The 21,402-nt window shown below is 44.9% G+C and overlaps 1 protein-coding gene across 1 annotated transcript; it reads right to left on the reverse strand.

The window, feature by feature from the left end:
- Positions 1 to 1,125: 1,125 nt before the first annotated feature.
- LOC142297338 (microtubule-associated serine/threonine-protein kinase 4-like) lies at positions 1,126 to 10,716 on the reverse strand. The gene is made up of 16 exons (XM_075341573.1): positions 10,425 to 10,716; positions 8,702 to 8,800; positions 8,163 to 8,256; positions 7,783 to 7,853; positions 7,327 to 7,412; positions 6,229 to 6,437; positions 4,341 to 4,479; positions 4,115 to 4,247; positions 3,804 to 3,969; positions 3,546 to 3,647; positions 3,171 to 3,293; positions 2,909 to 3,018; positions 2,626 to 2,819; positions 1,780 to 2,511; positions 1,369 to 1,457; positions 1,126 to 1,226 (listed from the first exon to the last, which is right to left on the reverse strand). The coding sequence occupies exons 1-16, from the start codon at positions 10,650 to 10,652 to the stop codon at positions 1,126 to 1,128; spliced, it is 2,676 nt and encodes an 891-aa protein (XP_075197688.1). The 5' UTR covers positions 10,653 to 10,716.
- Positions 10,717 to 21,402: the final 10,686 nt, after the last annotated feature.

Here is a 21,402-nt window from a genome sequence, read left to right on the forward strand (position 1 = left end):
TGACTCTGCCCTGTCCTTCATACCGCACATCCAATCCCTCACCACCTCCTGCCGTTTTCAACTCAAAAATATCTCCAGAATCCGCCCTTTTCTCAATCCCCAATCTACAAAAATTCTAGTGCACGCCCTCATAATCTCCCGCATCGACTACTGCAACATCCTCCTCTGTGGTCTCCCTGCTAACACACTTGCCCCTCTCCAGTCCATCCTTAACTCTGCTGCCCGACTGATCCACCTCTCTCCTCAATACCACCCCGCGTCTCCTCTCTGCAAGTCCCTCCACTGGCTCCCAATCTTCCACCGTATCCAATTCAAATTACTAACACTGACCTACAAAGCTATCCATAATCTGTCTCCTCCATATATCTCTGAACTAATCTCTCGCTACACTCCAAAACGTAACCTCCGGTCCTCCCAAGATCTCCTTCTATCCTCCTCTCTCATTCGCTCCTCATGCAACCGACTCCAAGACTTCTCCCGAGCATCCCCAGTCTCCTGGAACTCACTGCCTCAACACGTCAGACTATCTACTACACTCGCAAGCTTCAAACGGAACCTAAAGACTCATCTGTTCAGAAATGCCTATAACCTTCAATGACCTCACTGCTTCACCACCGTGCGGAGCTGCCGCCCCACCACCGTGCGGAGCTGCCGCCCCACCACCGTGCGGAGCTGCCGCCCCACCACCGTGCGGAGCTGCCGCCCCACCACCGTGCGGAGCTGCCGCCCCACCACCGTGCGGAGCTGCCGCCCCACCACCGTGCGGAGCTGCCGCCCCACCTACACCCCACCTACTGTCTCCTCCCCAAAATCCTTTAGGATGTAAGCCCGCAAGGGCAGGGCCCTCTTCCCCCTGTGCTAGTCTGTCTATTGTAACGTGTACATGTATTCGGTATGTAACCCCCTCATGTACAGCACCATGGAATCAATGGTGCTCTATAAATAAACAATAATAATAATAATAATAATTGGTAAAGACCATAATCATTTGCACCAAATATAAAGGCCCAATAACTCTTGAAACGTATGCGGGATTTTATATACCCCCCACAAAGAAAAATAAAATTCAGTGGGGCGACGGGAATAAAGTAAGTAATTTCCTGATCCTTCATGTGCAGATTCACATTACACTTTTGGATTATAGGCTAAGGACATCTGCAAGGAGTTTGTATGTTCTTCCCGTATAATCCGTGGGTATCCTCCGGATTCTCCGGTTTCCTCCCACACTACGAAGGCATACTGATAGGGAATGTAAATTGGGAACCCCACTGGGGACAGTGATGATCATGTCTGTAAGGTGCGGTGGAATTAAAAGCGCTATATAAGAGAGTAGATAAATAATAGGATGATCTATATATCTGTACATACCTGAGACGGAGGGCGAGGATGCCGCAATGTTAGTGACAGGGAAACACTGATTCCCACCATCAGATTTGGAAAGTGAAGATTCTTTCTTTCTGTTTGATAGAAGAAAGTCAAGTAAATTACAAGTAAAAACAATATAGAAGGACGAGCACCTGCCTGTAAGGCCAATTAGGAAAACACGGAAGAGATTCCCCACTCAGGACCCCATTCTTCCAGAAATAATGGACTCAACTAGTAATATTGTATTGAACTGGAAATGAATGGCTGGTCTCCATATTCAGCTGTTATTACAGTGTTCTCACAATCCAGAACTACAGAGATCAGCAATCATGGGGCGGTGGATGCTGAATTTATATTTGTGCTACTCGTCCCTTATAAATCACATAATAATAATAATAATAATTATCTACTCACATGTCTGAGGGTTTTTCGGAACCCCCTGGAGGTGACACAGGCTCTTCTTTAGTCAACCTCTCAGTATTGGTTATGGAACCCCCTGGAGGTGACACAGGCTCTTCTTTGGTCAACCTCTCAGTATTGGTTATGGAACACTCTGGAGGTGACACAGGCTCTCCTTTAGTCATCCTCTCAGTATTGGTTATTAAACCCTCTGGAGCTGACAAAGGCTCTTCTTTGGTCAACCTCCCAGTATTGGTAATGGAACACTCTGGAGGTGACACAGGCTCTTTGGTCATACTCTCAGTATTGGTTATAGAACACCCTGGAGGTGACACAGGTTCTTCTTTGGTCAACCTCTCAGTATTGGTCATGGACCACTCTGCAGGTGACATAGTCTCTTTGGTCATCCTCTCAGTATTGGTTATAGAACCCCCTGGAGGTGACTCAGGCTCTTTGGTCATCCTCTCAGTATTGGTTATGGAACCCCCTGGAGGTGACAAAGGCTCTTCTTTAGTCATCCTGTCAATATTGGTTATGGAACACTCTGGAGGTGACACAGGCTCTTCTTTAGTCATCCTCTCAGTACTGGTTATAGAACACCCTGGAGGTGACACAGGCTCTTCTTTGGTCAACCTCTCAGTATTGGTTATGGAACCCCCTGGAGGTGACACAGGCTCTTCTTTGGTCAACCCCTCAGTATTGGTTATAAAACACTCTGGAGGTGACACAGGCTCTTCTTTGGTCAACCTCTCAGTATTGGTTATGGAACCCCCTGGAGGTGACACAGGCTCTTCTTTGGTCAACCCCTCAGTATTGGTTATAAAACACTCTGGAGGTGACACAGGCTCTTCTTTGGTCAACCTCTCAGTATTGGTTATGGAACCCCCTGGAGGTGACACAGGCTCTTCTTTGGTCAACCCCTCAGTATTGGTTATAAAACACTGTGGAGGTGACACAGGCTCTTCTTTGGTCAACCTCTCAGTATTGGTTTTGGAACATCCTGGAGGTGACATAGGCTCTTCATTGGTCATCCTCTCAGTGTTGGTGATAGATAGCTAAAATAAATGAAGAAATATAAAATAGATTTATTTTAAAACTTTTTTATAGCTATAGGGTTTATATATTTTTTTGGCCACATACTTACTTTACAAAACCTTTGATAAGGTGATACAAAATTTCGGACTTCTAGCCACTTATTGTCCTCACTGGTGTCCTCCTCATCGGAATCCACATGTTTGTTTTTCATATAGCGAGCTGCAAAGTAATGTGTTATAAGAGATTATTAGCATAAGACTTGGTCAGACAGTCACCATGCTATCACTAATAATGGTGGGAGCTGATTGTCACACAAAATTAAAGACAAGACACACAGCCGTTTTCTACGGAGGACGTCTCATGTTTCTTACTGTTAAAGTTGCTGGTGTCCAGATCTGACTTTAGATCAGGAACGAACACGGGTTTCTGACTTAGCAGATTGTCAAAGTCCAAGTCGCACAGGAATGGATGCATTTTGATCTCATTTGCCCCTCCTGGAAAAGGAAGACAAGAAGGAAAATAACACAGTCATTGTCAGAGAAACTTCTCTATATCTGTACAGTTTATGTTATTCTGAACTGAAGATAAAACAGAGCCAGACATGAAGGAAATGTAGTGATAGTATGAAGAATGGGGAATGGACAAGTAGGTGGAGTAAAGACCCTCAGTGCTGGTCCTCATGGGCATGGTCATTTGTCTTGTCAATGAGGTGTAATAAATCATTATTAATAGTATGATAATATTACCTGTCCCAAGTCGATGTGCAGGATTTTTTCGGAGCAGCGCAATGATTAATTCTTTAGCTTTTGGTGGAGGACAGTATTCATTAAATGTCCAAGGTATGTCAGCTGTTATATAAAAATCAAGTATTACATAAAATAAAACATCTGAATTCATTTTCATGAAAAAAAACCCATTTTTCTTAACAAAATAGAAACTTGGGCACAGAACAAATCAAAGCAAATAACAGAGACATCACATGGCATTCAGATTACTTTGCTTACCATAGACGATCCTGCGCATAATCTCCTTCTTGGTAGCCCCAGTAAAGGGTTCATATCCTAAATAGAATGTGTATAGAATGATCCCTAATGACCACCAGTCTACAGGTCTTCCGTATCCTTTCAATAGGATGACTTCTGGGGCCATGTAGGTAACCGTGCCAACCGTCTGGAAACAAACAAAAATAAGGGATGATGATCAATAAATATCATTTCAACAAATGACATCAAAGGAAACGTCTAAATGAGAAATGATCAGATAAGGAGAAAGAGAAGAGATCTGTAAAGTACAAGATCCTGTAAGTAAAGCCGACCTCTTTATCACAGAACTCTCTGATGATGTCCTCAGTTGGAGCCTTGTAGACGTTGGACGTTGGTCTCATGACGCCGAGTTTTGAAAGCCCAAAATCCGTGACTTTAATATGTCCTGTAGCTGTTATCAGGAGGCTGTGAATGAAAAGATGGCGTCAGTAATAACCCATAGACTCTATAACAATCTGTAACTTTCTTCCCCTTCATTATAACACAGGGGTCACTTACTTCTGAGGCTTCAGGTCTCTGTGCACCACACCATGGCTATGCAGATATTCCACAGCGACAACTGTTTCTGCGATGTACAACTGAGCCAAGGCGTTAGGAAAAGCACCTTTGTTCTTTAGGAGACTGGCACAGTCTCCTCCTACACGAGAAAGCAAGTATCACAGGTGAGGGTTTGTTACAATGTAAATTACTCATGATGAGGGTGAATGAGAAATAATCAAAGATAGTGGAACAGGAAATCATATATAGAGATAAACTGTATAATGCACAACATATATTGTATACTACAGAGTTACCCTATACACAGAGATAGAGCCCGGCCCCATCTACAAGCCTCATGTATTTCTCTGCGAAAGTTTCTGTGTCGCCCTGGGCAAGCCAGGGGACACAGATAACAACACCACTACACCCCACACTCCAGGTAGGCACACCTGCTAACCAGAAATCTTTGTTGCCTTCCTCCAAGAGTCTGTTGATGCACACCAGGGGGTGGGCCAGGCGGTTGGCTCCGCCCACCAAGGAGCTCACAACTCTGGAGGCAGGAAGTGACCAGGCAAAAAAAAGCTCAGAGAGGAGCAGCAGTCGAGTCAGGGACATGAAGGAGTGAACAGCAGATAGCCCCGGGCAGGGGAAGAGTGCAGTCTAGCTGAGGGCTAGAGTAAACCGAGAAGTGAAAGTGGAGGAAAGAAGAGTAGTAAAGGAGGAAAGCAAGTGAGGTGACAAGAAGGAAGGAAAGCCTGAGAGCCCAGCTTTGTGTAGGACCAGTACAGCAAGGTCAGCGACGGCGGTGACTGTGCGGAGGGGGACCGTTTGGAAGTTCCTGGAAGGACCCCGTTGGCTGTGTGCCCGGTGGTCTGGAGCAGTGTTCCGAAGGACAGTCAGCACCAGGGCAGGGGCCTCTCGGACCCCGGCAAGGCTAGGAGTCGCCCAATTTGCCGAATCCGTCAGTGAAGGGGACGCAGATCCCCCAGCAACAAAGTCCCGATTGACGGCAACAGCCCGACCATTACCGGGGAGACACCGCCACCGCCAAGGCACCAGTTTCCCCAGGGCCAGCGCCTGCGGGCAAAGTGTAGAGCTATTCCGGCCCAGATTGCAGTCGGGGAGCGGGTAACCGGAGGGAATCCACCGCTACCATCAGTCAAACAGGTGCAAGGAAGAGAGACGTCACCGTCACCTACCGGGAGTGCAGGTGCAACCGTCTGTGGGACCGTCCTACCAGCCGTTGGTTTACCGTACAAACTGTGTCCGTGTCTCAGGCTGAGTGAGTACCACAGTGCCGCAAGGCATAGCGCTGCCCCCGTGTCCCTGCGCCCTCCAGGCCCTACACTTCACATCTCTTCACCGGGCCCCGGGATCACCAACCCCTACCCACGGAGGGGCAACACAACACCTGGCTGCTCCCATCGCCATCCCCGGGACCCCCACACTGAGCAGCGGTGGTGCCATCACCACAACCGTGGGTGGCGTCACGAACTATAATCCCAACAAACACCCCCCCCTTTCACTCACGGGCGAGGAGCGTCGCTCGAGACACCCCGGGATCCGACCCGCAGCTCGAGCCACCAGGAGCAACTGCCGGACCCGAGCAGAAGGGGTGAGCGCGGTGTGCTGACACCCTCCTCCCCGCCCGCGACATTTCCATCTATAAAAACTGCTCAAATATAAACAATTTATGCTTTTATCCTTATCAGAAATTGCCACCATGCTCAGTCAGGACATACGCCCGAGGATTTCACAGAGATCAATGATTTTTCAGGCATCTTGGTAATAGATACATTATAGTAAATGCTGTGTGGACATGTAACCGCCCATGTGGTCACAGTCTGGGTATATATAAGGATTAAGCAGACGTGGGCAGTATATATATACAATGGATGTGTCCTACCTGGTGCGTACTCCATCACCATACAAAGATGTCGTCTAGTAGGAAAAGAGCAGAACATGGAGACTAGAAAGGGACAATCCGCAATTGCTGAGATGTCCCTCTCCAGAAAGGCTTGTTCAAGACTCCATGTATTATTCAGGTTCTGCTTGTCCATTTTCTTCATGGCGCAGATCTGTTTTGTGGCTTTATGGCGCACTAAGTGGACGGCACTGGAGAAAAGGAAAATCCATGATTAATTATCAATTGTTACTAATAATCTGTCTGTAGACCTCATCAAATGATCTTCTGTACTAATGGTTAATACTAGATGTGAGACCATTTCTAGAAATACGTGTCTACAAATACATAAACTAAAATTCCATAAAAATAGAAATTGCAATTTTTTGCCCAAAATCTCAAATTTATAATAAGTACAGTTGGAATTTTTAGTGCTGTAGTGCACATTTAGTGCTGGCTTTTTTGGGGTTTTTTTTTCAATCAATTGGTCGGTGACTGACCCCCACCTAGCTATGCACCCTAATTTGGGATGTATTCCACCTGTCTAGATTTTGGCGGTTGGTGACTGTTCGCATACAGTCATCAGGCCCTGTCCACAGGCTATTTACTTCATGCAGCATTTGCTTGGACCTGTCCCGCCCACAGCCATGACTCAGTCATGGGTACGGGATTGAAATAAACCAGGTTAGTGCTGCTAAGAGCAGTTCTACTATTTCATATGTGAGGCCATCTGGCACATTTTATAAAAATATTTTAGCGTAGGACTGCCCCAAATGAGATTTGCCGTGACGTGGTGGGGTAGCTCAAGAAATTGCAATTTTTGGCCAAAAATCGCAATTTTATAATAAATACAGTTGGAATGTTTAGTGCTGTAGTGCACATTTAGTGCTGGCTTTTTTTTTTTTCTAACACTCCATAAATGATCACCTATAGGAGGTCCTCATTCACACTCCATCCCATCTGTCCTGAATAGTAACAAATGTGGACAGTGATATCGACTCCTAATTTCTGTATGGGAACATTGCATGAGCGGGACACAGAGACATTGGCGTCGTCATTAGAAGTCCTTGGAAATAAATATTATATCAAAGAAAAGCTCACCCAAAATTTCCAAAGCTGATCAGCTTGATCGGATCAAAGTCGCTCTTACAAGGACTTCTCATTACATTTAAGGATCCACTCGCGGCCTATAAATTAATAAGAAACTATATTAGGTCATAGAAACTACAGAAAAATAAAGCTCCAGATGCAGGAACATCTCCCGTCTATATTATATCCCGCTGATTACACTGCAGCAGATGTAGAGGACGTCATACAAGCCGGACCCTCCACAGACGCTCTTATATTAAAGGGTTGTATCCTCCATATAAATATATTATTATACTGCAGGGGATGACGAGGGTCATCACACAGAGGAGGCAGGAATAATGCCATCATCACATATAATAGGTCTGATCTACATGAAGAACAGAGACATCCCATTGTCATATGGGATATAATATGGGATGTGTATTTCGTGCCCAGTCATCATTATACAGACATCCCTCTGATACTTACACTGGCAGATTCGTGGACGATCTCTGGTGTCTCACATATTCCACATTCAGTATTTGCCGGCACAGATGTTCCTAAAATAATGATAAATAATGAAGAGATGTCATGTAATAGTCTGTATCAGTAGATAAATCTGTGATTGCGGCAAATTTGATTGAATCCCCAACAATGATATGATCGGGGACTCATGAGCTTCTTTTTTTATTTTAAGATGAGAAAACCCCAGAAAAGAAGCAGAATTATATGAGCGCCCTCCAATATTGTCTATGGGGGGCTCTGGTGTAGCCATCGGCCTCATGCAGAGGATGAAGAGTAAATCTGCATATTCTCTGCCGTTCTCTATTACTTGACATTTGAATGTAAAATATTGGTGATCAGCTTACCTTCTATCAGATCAGTATTAAGCTCCAGCTGACTGGTCTCACAGTCAGGGATATTTAGGTCCTGCCCTTCTTCGGAGTCATCTTCTGATGTTTCCTGATGGATATAATATATACAATTAATATAACATTTCAGAAATACTAAATACCATATATATCTAAATCTAAATCTGGATTTACTTAATAATTTCAGTATGGGATGAACTATACCCGGCCGCTCCCTCTAGTAAAGGTACATTAATACATAATGGACTTGTATATACAACTGTTCTCTAATAATGTCCCAGAACTGCAGCATTTATAAGAAGGAAGTCTGTGATGACCGAGCAAGACAGAAGCATAGATATAAACTCCGCACCGCTGAGTACAGACTGCCATCACAGATAGAACCGCGGAGACAGGCTGTCATACTATACCCTGTGTCTGCCTGGAACCAAAGGTAGAACGTAAACATCATAAATCTGACCTTCTGCTACATGACTGGAAATCTGGAGAAGATCAGACAACAATGACATGAGATATAGAAGATGATGGATCCTTACCTGATGCTCCAGTTGGCAGGATGGGTTCTCTAGTACCCTCAGGACATTTTGGGCCAGTTCTTTAATAAAGGCCAATTCTCCACTTTGGGATCTTTCAGCCTATAGAGATGAAAATAAACAAGAAAATCATGAGAGAAAGTTCAGAATGGAGGGGGCCCTTTATGTCACCACCTTACTCCTATCTGCACTAAAATGCTTATATTGGGAACTGACAAGGAATCTGGTAACTTGTAAACCATTAAATGTCCTTGTCTATACGCCTTACCCAGTGTATGTACATAAGACACATGACTGCTTGTGACTGGTGTAAAACGGTCACTGCATCCTTTATTAACTTTACAACCCAAATCTAGGGGTGACTTCAACAATGATAACCCCACAATTATATATATCAAGTAGCTGTAGCACCTGGCATTGCCCAGGATAGTAACTGTCTTTCTCTTTCTCTCTCTTTCTGTCTGTTTCATTCTTTATCTGTCTGTCTGTCTCTTTTCCTGTCTGACTCTCTCTGTCTGTCTCTTTCCCTATTTTTTCCCTATTTCTTTGTTTGTCTGTCTCTCTGTCTCTTTCCCTGGCTGCATTGTGACATGCCAACATTCCACTTAAGGGCGTGGCTGCGCATTCTTCTGAGTTCTGGCTGCACTGTGGCTCCCAGCCCTATTAACTTTAATGGAGGCAGGTCTTTTGGCGAATAACTGTAAAGCGTAGGGTTAAAATTTTCCCTCAAAAGATAGTTTATGACGTTCCTTGAGTCAAATGGAGTGTGTGCGCAAAATTTCGTGATTATACATGCGACGGTGGAAATTCCTTTAGCGGACATACACACACACACACATACATACATACAGACATACATACATACATACACACATACACACACATACAGTACATACATACATACATACATACACACATACATACATACACACATACATACATACATACATACACACATACACACATACATACATACACACATACATACATACATACATACATACACACATACACACACATACAGTACATACATACACTCAGCTTTAGATATTAGATTGAGCTAAACCAGGAGAAAAACAACACCTTTTTAAAAATGAGACTCTACAAGAAGCGCACTGGTACAAGGCGTAAGTTATTAATATTCCACATTAATACCCCCAATTCTCACAAGATCTGGGCCCACTAGTTATAATGATATCATAGTTATCAGACTGACATGGAGAATAATGTTTTTAGGTAATTTTTCTCCATATTGAAAGCCTTAAAAGCAAAACCAGAATTGAATTTTCGTTACCATTTCATCACATTTGGAATATTATTCCTGTTTTTCAGTACATTGTATGGTAAAAAGAATAGAGCCATTCACAGCCTCAAGTCTTCTTGCAAAAAAGCAACAACAAAAACAACTCCTCACACATCTGTCACTACAAATATATGACTCTTGAAAGAAAGTGATGAAAATATGGGAGCGGAAAAAGTGAAAAATTCCCTTGTTCTTAAATAGTTAATAATCCTATTCCTCCACAACCACAACCTTCCCACCACTAATTCAATTAATCCTTTAGATCCCACTCTCTCCCTTCTCATGTAGCCTGTGTGCCCTATTTTGGCTCTTTGGCTATTCTTATTAGGGTACTTTTTACCGAATAAACTTACATTTTTATTCCATTATTACTTTCTATTATTACTATTTTTATAAGATTTGTGCAGATTGTCTGTTATTTACCTCTTGTACTGCTGTCCTGATGTTCTGCTGTAAATGCTCAAGATATTCTGAGCTAATTTGACCATGATTGTATTTGGTCAGGCAGTCACTCACTAGCTTCATAACCAGCCGGTATGTGAAGCTGAGGATGCCACAGGGTAGTGGTAGCACAAAGTCAGGGTCATAGCTGATAAGAATCTCCTGAAGTTGTGCTAACACCTGAAATTTATCTGGAGAAATTCCAGACATTTCAAATAAAAGTAATGCAAAGCACGATCTGTATATGAAGAGCTATATAGCTTTATCACTAACAGCAATGACCACAAGTGTCAAAGTGAGAATGAGAGTGAAAACACTGGTATACATAGGGATTCTTAATTGTGATGTCATAATGTAACCCTGAGTTCTATTCTTAAAGGGGCATCTTACCTTATAAGGAAGTTCCCTAGCAACCCTTAAGGCGGCAACAAGGTAGCTGAGCATTAGTACCAGATGCAGGCATGGAGTACAGAGCTATAGGGGGCTTTATATTCTTATCAGATAGGGTATTTTTATGTTGTAAAAAAATATATTTACAGTATATTTGTTATACGTAGTGTTTTGTATCAGTAAGAAATTAATTACTGTGGGATAACCCAGTATCATCTGGTGCGCATCTATTATGGGTTAAAAAATATGATGTAGCTTTTAACAATAGTAGATTTTAATTCTTATCAATAAAAGCTATATTTTAGTCACATAGTAATTCTCTCTTTTCCCTCCCACTTTATAATATATGACTTCTCCTAGTGGTGTACACTTATGTGCATGCATTTATGGAAAATAGCTCATACAATAATTAAAGGGGTATTTACATCTCTAGTATCCTATACCAGGTGGTATACATTTCTAATTAGAGGTATTTGCTAATATTACTATTATTATGCTGAGCTCATCTTGGAGATGAGAATACCCTTTAACTGTCACTTTGTAACCTACATGGACACGTTTCTTTATGCCAGTTACGAAATATCATTTTGTAGATACCAAAATCAATTTATCCTCTTCATGACGAATGACTGACATACTGTAGAACGCCATGAGCAGGTGTCAGTTCCCGCATTATGACCTACTATGTCCATAATGGAGTAAAACTGTCACTGTATAAAAACTCAGTGACAGGTCCGTGCTGACAGCGGTCACTGACAGCCAACCAGCACCGGATGAGATGCAGGGACCCATTTCATTAGACCCCGCTCACTGATCACTGTCATTGGATAGTGAATGTGTGTATATATATATATATATATATATATATATATAATATATATATAAAAATATACAGTACAGACCAAAAGTTTGGACACACCTTCTCATTCAAAGAGTTTTCTTTATTTTGTACATGTGGAATGAAATACTTAAAAAAGTGTGAAACAACTGAAAATATGTCTATTTTTGGTTCTTCAAAGTAGCCACCTTTTGCTTTCATTACTAATTTGCACACTCTTGGCATTCTCTTGATGAGCTTCAAGAGGTAGTCACTAGAAATGGTTTTCCAACAGTCTTGAAGGAGTTCCTAGAGATGCTTAGCACTTTTTGGCCCTTTTGCCTTCACTCTGCGGTCAAGCTCACCCGAAACCATCTCGATTGGGTTCAGGTCTGGTTACTGTGGAGACCAGGTCATCTGGCGTAACACCCCATCACTCTCCTTCTTAGTCAAATAGCCCTTACACAGCCTGGAGGTTTGTTTGGGGTCATTGTGCTGTTGAAAAATAAATGATGGTCTAACTAAACGCAAACCGGATGGAATAGAATGCCGTTGCAAGATGCTGTGGTAGCCATGCTGGTTCTTTATGCATTCAATTTTGAATAAATCCCCAACAGTGTCACCAGCAAAGCCCCCCCACACAATCACACCTCCTCCTCCATGCTTCCCGGTGGGAACCAGGCATGTACAGTCCATCCGTTCACCTTTTCTGCATCGCACAAAGACATGGTGGTTGGATCCAAAGATTTCAAATGTGGACTCATCAGCCCAAAGCACAGATTGCAACTGGTCTAATGTCCATTCCTTGTGTTCTTTAGCCCAAACAAGTCTCTTCTGCTTGTTGCCTGTCCTTAGCAGTGGTTTCCTAGCAGCTATTTTACCATGAAGGCCTGCTGCACAAAGTCTCCTCTTAACAGTTGTTCTAGAGATGTGTCTGCTGCTAGAACTCTGTGTGGCATTGACCTGGTCTCTGATCTGAGCTGCTGTTAACCTGCGATTTCTGAGGCTGGTGACTCGGATAAACTTATCCTCTGCATAAGAGGTGACTCTTGGTCTTCCTTTCCTGGGTCGGTCCTCATGTGAGCCAGTTTCTTTGAAGCATTTGATGGTTTTTGCCACTGCACTTGGTAACACTTTCAAAGTTTTCCCAATTTTTCGGACTGACTGACTTTCATTTCTTAAAGTAATGATGGCCACTCGTTTTTCTTTGCTTAGCTGTTTTTTTCTTGCCATAATAAAAATTCTAACAGTCTATTCAGTAGGACTATCAGCTGTGTATCCACCAGACTTCTGCACAACACAACTGATGGTCCCAACCCCATTTATAAGGCAAGAAATCCCACTTATTAAACCTGACAGGGCACACCTGTGAAGTGAAAACCATTTCCGGTGACTACCTCTTGAAGCTCATCAAGAGAATGTCAAGAGTAGAGTTGAGCGCGGTTCTAGGTTCGAGGTTCTCCAGTTCTAGGCTCGAGTGATTTTGGGGCCTGTTCTAGATCGAACTAGAACTCGAGCTTTTTGCAAAAGCTCGATAGTTCTAGAAACGTTCGATAATGGTTCTAGCTGCAAAAAAACAGCTAATTCCTAGCTGGCTTTCCGCTGTAATAGTGTAAGTCACTCTGTGACTCACACTATTATGAAATTTCAGTGTATAGTGTGCGGGAACAGCGCCTTCAGATCACTGCTGTTTGTATAATAGCGATCGCCATTTTTTTTCCTTGTCTTCCTTCCCTAAGCGCGCGCGTGTAGTGGGGAGGGCCATTATGGCAACCAATCCCAGACACACACACAGCTAAGTGGACTTTTAGCCAGAGAAACAACGGCATGTGTGATAGGATGTCCATGTCACATGTCCCTGCATTATAAAAACGAGTATCTGCCCGTCCGGACGCCATTATCTCTTGTGCGTCCTTGGTGTCAGACATCACTGGCGCAGCTCCGTCCTTTATCCTATCGCCGATACTGCTGTATGCGCTCCATACACAGCGCTGGACAGCTTAGGGATAGCACTTTCTATAAGTCCTCTTAAGGGGTCGTACCGGCAGGGTCAGAGCCATAGGTGACAGGTCCTGAAAACAGAGACAGCGTCTGTGTAGCTAAGGTCAGGGATTTCCTCGCTGCATTTCCCCATTAGGAGGGAATAGAAAGGCAGGCTTCCATTCCTCTACCCAGAGCCCCACAATCCTGGCACTGTACCCTCCTGTCCTCTGCACACTCCAACTCATTATAACTAAGCCATTATACTAGCAAACACTCAGTGTACCTAGTGTCATCCTAAACGTGGCTATTGGACTTTTGTCTAGTCCCACTAGTGCAAAGATATTTGCAGCATGTCTGCCTGCATTGCACACTCCAACTCATTATAACTAAGCCATTATACTAGCAAACACTCAGTGTACCTAGTGTCATCTTAAACGTGGCTATTGGACTTTTGTCTAGTCCCACTAGTGCAAAGATATTTGCAGCACGTCTGCTTGCATTGCACACTCCAACTCATTATAACTAAGCCATTATACTAGCAAACACTCAGTGTACCTAGTGGCATCCTAAACGTGGCTATTGGACTTTTGTGTAGTCCCACTAGTGCAAAGATATTTGCAGCACGTCTGCCTGCATTGCACACTCCAACTCATTATAACTAAGCCATTATACTAGCAAACACTCAGTGTACCTAGTGGCATCCTAAACGTGGCTATTGGACTTTTGTGTAGTCCCACTAGTGCAAAGATATTTGCAGCACGTCTGCCTGCATTGCACACTCCAACTCATTATAACTAAGCCATTATACTAGCAAACACTCAGTGTACCTAGTGTCATCCTAAACGTGGCTATTGGACTTTTGTCTAGTCCCACTAGTGCAAAGATATTTGCAGCACGTCTGCCTGCATTGCACACTCCAACTCATTATAACTAAGCCATTATACTAGCAAACACTCAGTGTACCTAGTGGCATCCTAAACGTGGCTATTGGACTTTTGTGTTATCCCACTAGTGCAAAGATATTTGCAGCACGTCTGCCTGCATTGCACACTCCAACTCATTATAACTAAGCCATTATACTAGCAAACACTCAGTGTACCTAGTGGCATCCTAAACGTGGCTATTGGACTTTTGTGTTGTCCCACTAGTGCAAAGATATTTGCAGCACGTCTGCCTGCATTGCACACTCCAACTCATTATAACTAAGCCATTATACTAGCAAACACTCAGTGTACCTAGTGGCATCCTAAACGTGGCTATTGGACTTTTGTGTAGTCCCACTAGTGCAAAGATATTTGCAGCACGTCTGCCTGCATTGCACACTCCAACTCATTATAACTAAGCCATTATACTAGCAAACACTCAGTGTACCTAGTGGCATCCTAAACGTGGCTATTGGACTTTTGTGTTATCCCACTAGTGCAAAGATATTTGCAGCACGTCTGCCTGCATTGCACACTCCAACTCATTATAACTAAGCCATTATACTAGCAAACACTCAGTGTACCTAGTGGCATCCTAAACGTGGCTATTGGACTTTTGTCTAGTCCCACTAGTGCAAAGATATTTGCAGCACGTCTGCCTGCATTGCACTTTCAAAATCATTGTTACTAAGCCATTATACTAGCAAACTATGCTGCCAGTTTAAGGGCCGTAGTTGCATTGTCAGGGATAGTTATTGTTGTTTATTCTGCTGTTAATAAAGCTATACCACCGCTGAAATCTACACCACCTCTCAATTTTTACTACCACATTTTCAGTGCACAATCTTGTCGCAATCAACATGAGTGGCAAAATGACAGATGCTGGTGGAAAGGGGAAGAGGCGTGGTGGAAAAGGAAAAAAAAGTTTTGTCTGTGGGGAAGGTGGCAAAACTCCATTATCATCTGCTGAAGATAGACCATCTACCAGCAAAAGTAAGATGTCTGCTACTTAGCGTGGACAATCCGATGTGCTCCCTTTTTTACGGACACGAACAACAGGAACAAAGGTAGATGATGGCCAAAAAAGGAAAATGCTTGAATGGATCTCAAGTGGTCCAACAAGTGCCCTCTGAGCCACTTCAAGTACCGCATCCAAAAAACACCAGTCCTCTGAGTTGTCATCCCAATCAAACTTGCTTTCTCCCAGCTCTGAAGTCTCCATCATCCCTGCACAGTATGGTGGAACTGAGATGGCTGAGTCTGCAGAGCTGTTCAGTCACACTATAGCCTGGGAATCAGAGGTCTGCTCCCAAGCTACAGTGAGTACAGAACATGAAATGGTCTGCAGTGATGCCCAGAACCTTTGTGACTCTGATTCAGGCCGTGAGGACCAAGTTTCTGAGCATAATGTTGACCCTTTGTCACAAACTGTAACACCTGTGGTTATAGACAATGAGGAACATACTGATGAAGATGAGACGCAGATACCCGATTGGGATGACAACTTAAATATTCGGTCAGGGCAAGAAGAGGCTCGGTCTGAGGGTGAGGGAAGTGCAAACACAACAATTGATGATGAAGTTCTAGATCCCACCTACTGTCAACCCACAGTCAGGCACTCGAGGAGGTCAACAGAGGTGGTGGAGGAGGATGCAACTGATGACGAAGTTACCTTGCGCCTTCCTGGACAGAATCGGAGTACTGGTAGCACGTCTACAACTGCATCCTCAGCCACCACTCTGCCTCTGAGCACTAGTCGGGGTGGATCAACAGGTCGCATGCCCTCTAAGCCTTGCCTAGCCTGGTCCTTTTTTGACATAGCAAAAGATCGCCCAAATTATGTGATCTGTAAAATTTGTCATGGTTCTATTAGTAGAGGTCAAAACCTCAGCAGTTTGACAACTTCTTCCATGAATCGTCACATGAATAAATATCATATGTCCCGGTGGGAAGCTCACCTTGCTGCAATGCGGCCTAGCGGAGTGAACCATCCACCGCCTGCCCCTTCCAGTGCATCCGCGCGCTCTTCATCTTCTAGGACTGTGGGGACAGCTGTCACACCTGTTTTTCCACGCACAACTTCCACCACTGTAACCGCAACAGGCAGTTTGCTTGGTAGGTCGTCAGTTGGTTTGGAAGGGGAAACAAGTGAGTGTGTACAGCTCTCTCAGACATCGATAGCACAAACGTTGGATGAAGGCAACATCAGGTCTCCGCCTGCACTTTCCTCACAAACCTGCATTTTTCCAGGGACACCTACTCAACACCGTCTACACACAGCAGCCAGATCTCTGTCCCTCAGATGTGGTCAAATAAAAGGCCACTTCCTGCGACCCATGACAAAGCTAAGAGGTTGACTCTATCCCTCTGTAAGCTCTTGGCTACCGAAATGCTGCCTTTCCGCCTAGTGGACACACAGGATTTTAGAGACCTTATGTCTGTCGCTGTGCCCCAGTACCAGATGCCTAGTCGCCACTACTTCTCTAAGAAAGGTGTGCCCGCGCTACACCAGCATGTCGCACACAACATCACCGCTTCCTTGAGAAACTCTGTGTGTGAACGGGTGCATTTCACCACTGATACTTGGACCAGTAAGCATGGGCAGGGACGTTACATGTCGCTGACTGGGCACTGGGTAACTATGGTGATAGATGTTGAAGGGTCTGCTGCACAAGTCTTGCCGTCCCCACGACTTGTGTGTCAATCCTCTGTCTGTCCAAGTTCCGCCACTGCTTCTGCCTCCTCCACCTCATCTGGGTCCTCCACCTCCGCCCGAAGCCTGCCTGGTCAGGCCACCAACGTTCTCACTGCGCAGAAGGAATCACGCACGCCTCATTACTATGCTGGCAGCAGAGCGCAACGGCATCAGGTGGTCTTTAGCTTGACATGTCTTGGGAATAAGAGTCACACAGCTGAGGAGTTGTGGTCAGCTCTGCGGTCCGAGTTTAATAAATGGTTGTCTCCGCTCAACCTGCAGCCTGGTAAGGCCGTGTGCGACAATGCTGCAAACCTGGGTGCGGCCCTTCGCCTGGGCAAGGTGACACACGTGCCTTGTATGGCTCACGTGTTGAACCTTGTTGTCCAGCAATTCTTAACACACTATCCTGGCCTAGATGGCCTTCTGAACAGGGCACAAAAACTGTCTGCTCACTTCCGCCGTTCAAGCGCCGCAGCTGAGCGACTTGCATTGCTCCAGAAGTCTTTCGGCCTGCCGGTTCATCGCCTGAAATGCGATGTGGCGACACGCTGGAATTCAACTCTCCACATGTTACAGCGACTGTGGCAGCACTGCCGAGCCCTGGTGCAATACGTCATGACGTATAGCCTGGGCCAACGAGATGCAGAGGTGGGGCAGATCACCCTGATGGAGTGGTCTCAGATCAAGGACCTATGCACCCTTCTGCACAGTTTCGACATGGCGACGAATATGTTTAGCGCTGACAATGCCATTATCAGCATGACAATTCCAGTCATTTACATGCTGGAGCGCACGCTAAACACTATTCGGAGTCAGGGGGTGGGACAACAGGAAGGGGAGGAACTACAGGAGGATTCATATGCGCAAGGGACAACATCACCAAGGTCCAGACGTTCATCATCACCAACGCGGCAGGCATGGGACCATGGGGGACAGGGATCAACAAGGGCGCATGGTAGCAGGCTAAATGTTGAGGAAGGTGCAGGAGAACATGAAGAAATGGAGGACGAACTGTCCATGGACATGGAAGACTCAGCGGATGAGGGAGACCTTGGTCAAATTTCTGTTGAAAGAGGTTGGGGGGAGATGTCAGAGGAAGAAAAACGGTTAGCACCTCTATGCCACAAACACAGCGTGGACTTGGTCCGCATGGCTGCGCAAGACACATGAGCGCCTTCTTGTTGCACTACCTCCAACATGACCCTCGTATTGTCAAAATTAGAAGTGATGATGACTACTGGATTGCCACACTATTAGATCCCCGGTACAAGTCCAAATTTTGTGACATAATTCCAGCCATAGAAAGGGACGCACGTATGCAGGAGTATCAGCAGAAGCTGTTACTCGATCTTAGCTCGGCTTTTCCACCAAACAACCGTGCAGGTGCAGGGAGTGATTCTCCCAGTTGTAACTTGACAAACATGGGACGGTCTCGTCATCTTCAACAGTCTACCCGTACCAGTGGCACCGTATCTGGTGCTGGTAACAGCAATTTTATGGAATCTTTTCATAATATTTTTAGACCCTCCTTTGCAAGGCCACCAGAGACAACAAGTCTGACACATAGTCAACGGCTGGAGAGGATGATACAGGAGTATCTCCAAATGAACATCGATGCCATGACTTTGCAAATGGAGCCTTGCTCATTTTGGGCTTCAAATCTAGAAAAATGGCCAGAGCTATCCAGTTACGCCTTGGAGATTTTGTCGTGTCCAGCTGCCAGCGTTGTCTCTAAACGTGTCTTCAGTGCTGCTGGGTGTGTGCTGACAGATAAGCGCACGCGACTGTCCAGTGACAATGTGGACAGACTAACGTTCATCAAAATGAACAAGTCATGGATCCAGAAGGAATTTACTACCCCTGTGTCATCCTGGGGAGAGTAAATGCTTGTGGATTTGGAATGTGCTTGATGCAAATCAAAACATCCTGTTTGCAACTAGGGCACAAGTGCTGCCACTGAATGGGTGGGTGTGTGTGGGGCACAATTTTTGGAAAAAAAGGGAGACTCCGCTTGGAGTAACCCTTGCTTGCTGTGTTTTTTATAAATGAGCCAAGATGAACAGAGCTGGGATCAGGAAAGACTTTGCTACCTACCCCGGTGTCATCCTGGGGACGGTTAATTATGGCGTATTTTTGAATGTGCTTGATGCAAATCTAGCTGTGAAGTGTACAACTGGGGCACAACTGCTGCCACTGAAGGGGTGGGTGTGTGTGGGGCCCAATTTTTTGGAAAAAAGGGAGACTCCGCTTGGAGTCACCTTGCGGTGTTTTACATGATTTTAGAAGGGCGTGCCATGCCTATATCTGTGTGTCCTCCACTTTTTCCTTGTCCTGCTCTTTTGTTTTCACATGAGTATATGTCCTTGTCACTTTCCCATGTGTTTGTGTTGTGTTGTGAGTTGTTTGTCACCTTTTGGACACCTTTGAGGGTGTTTTCTAGGTGTTTTTATGTGTTTGTGAATGCCTGCCATTGTTTCCTATGCGGTTCGAGTTCGGTTCGTCGAACGTTCGACGAACCGAACTCGAACGGGCGCTCCGTTCGGCGAACCGACCTCGAGCCGAACCGGGACCGGTTCGCTCATCTCTAGTCAAGAGTGTGCAAAGCAGTAATCAAAGCAAAAGGTGGCTACTTTGAAGAACCTAGAATAAAAGTCATATTTTCAGTTGTTTCACACTTTTTTGTTAAGTATTTCATTCCACATGTGTTAATGTTAATTCATAGTTTTGATGTCTTCAATGTGAATCTACAATTTTCAGAGTCATGAAAATAAAGAAAACTCTTTGAATGAGAGGGTGTGTCCAAACGTTTGGTCTGTACTGTGTATATATATATATTGTGAGGCAGTGACAGGGGTTATATTTGAAGACCGCTATGTGTCCCCCAGAATGTGTCTGGAAACCCTCTGAGTTTGCTATAGCTATTACGGTCAGTATAGCATAAAGGGTAACAGGGAGACAGATCCCTCCTCCCAGTCCAGGTTTTGTAGCAATCCTCATGTCCTGCATTTTCGTTTTTAAATCTGGCAAAGCACATCAGGGTGTGTCTCAGTTGAGAGCCAGGCTTGATGAAGCTGCCACATGCTGTGTGAGCTGAGCTGGCTCTGTGTGGAGTGAACACAGGCCAAGAGTGTGAGCCTAGGAGAACCTTAACAAGACCCCTGCGGTTAACGGGGTCCTAAGGTAACAAGACTTTTTTTACCAAGGATTTGTCTATATGCACCGGCTGTTATTCGGAAGAGCCTTTGATTGTGGGAAATTGGATCTATTTATGCTGCAACAATAAATAGACTGTTGGTTTGAATATGCTGCTGCCTCACGTTTTTGCCCAAGCAACGCCGCTACCTCACATTATGGTGGAGAATGCGGGCATGGCAGCCTGGTTGCTAAGGGCAATGGCCTAAGATGTACTTCCCTGGAAAAGAAAAAAAAAAAAAGAATATTTTTTTTTTTTTTTACTGACTGCGGTGGATCGGCGGGTCCACGAAGATTGCAGGCATTACAGCCTGGTTGCTAGGGGCAACAACCCAGTTTCCACATGCTTATGATCAAGCCTGCAAAGTTACAGTTTAACTCAGCAGTCACCATGGAGGATCTTGTAAAGCAGCTGGCCCAGTCTAGTGCTCAACTACAGCAGGCTTTTGCACAAACCAGTGCACAACAGCAACAGGCTAATGCTCAGCAGCAACAAGCTAATGCTCAGCAGCAACAAACAAAATGCCCAGCTCCAGCGGGCGTTAGTTCAGCAACAGGAGACAAACAGCTTGTTGACTCAGCAGCTTGCGGCTCTGCGAGATGCGCTCCCAGCGGTAACGCCAGGTCATCCAGTCCTTCCTGCGGCCCAGGACAGAGTAAGGGCGGCACTTACGAAGATGATTGCAGAGGACGACCCAGAAGCCTTTCTCTCCGTGTTTGAGAGGACCGCTGAGCAAGAGAAATTGTCTATCGACCGTTGGACTGATGTCGTGGCCCCATTCTTGATAGGTGAACCCCAAAAAGCCTACCTGGATCTCAGCACGGAGGATGCCAAGGACTATGGCACCCTGAAAGGTGAGATCCTTGCACGAATTGGGGTTAACACTTATCTCCGGGCCCAGCGAGTGAATTAGTGGTCCTTTGTGGACGGAAAACCTGCACGTTCACAGGCCCATG

This window comes from Anomaloglossus baeobatrachus, chromosome 3 (genome assembly GCF_048569485.1).
Source record: "Anomaloglossus baeobatrachus isolate aAnoBae1 chromosome 3, aAnoBae1.hap1, whole genome shotgun sequence".
Classification (NCBI taxonomy): domain Eukaryota; kingdom Metazoa; phylum Chordata; class Amphibia; order Anura; family Aromobatidae; genus Anomaloglossus; species Anomaloglossus baeobatrachus.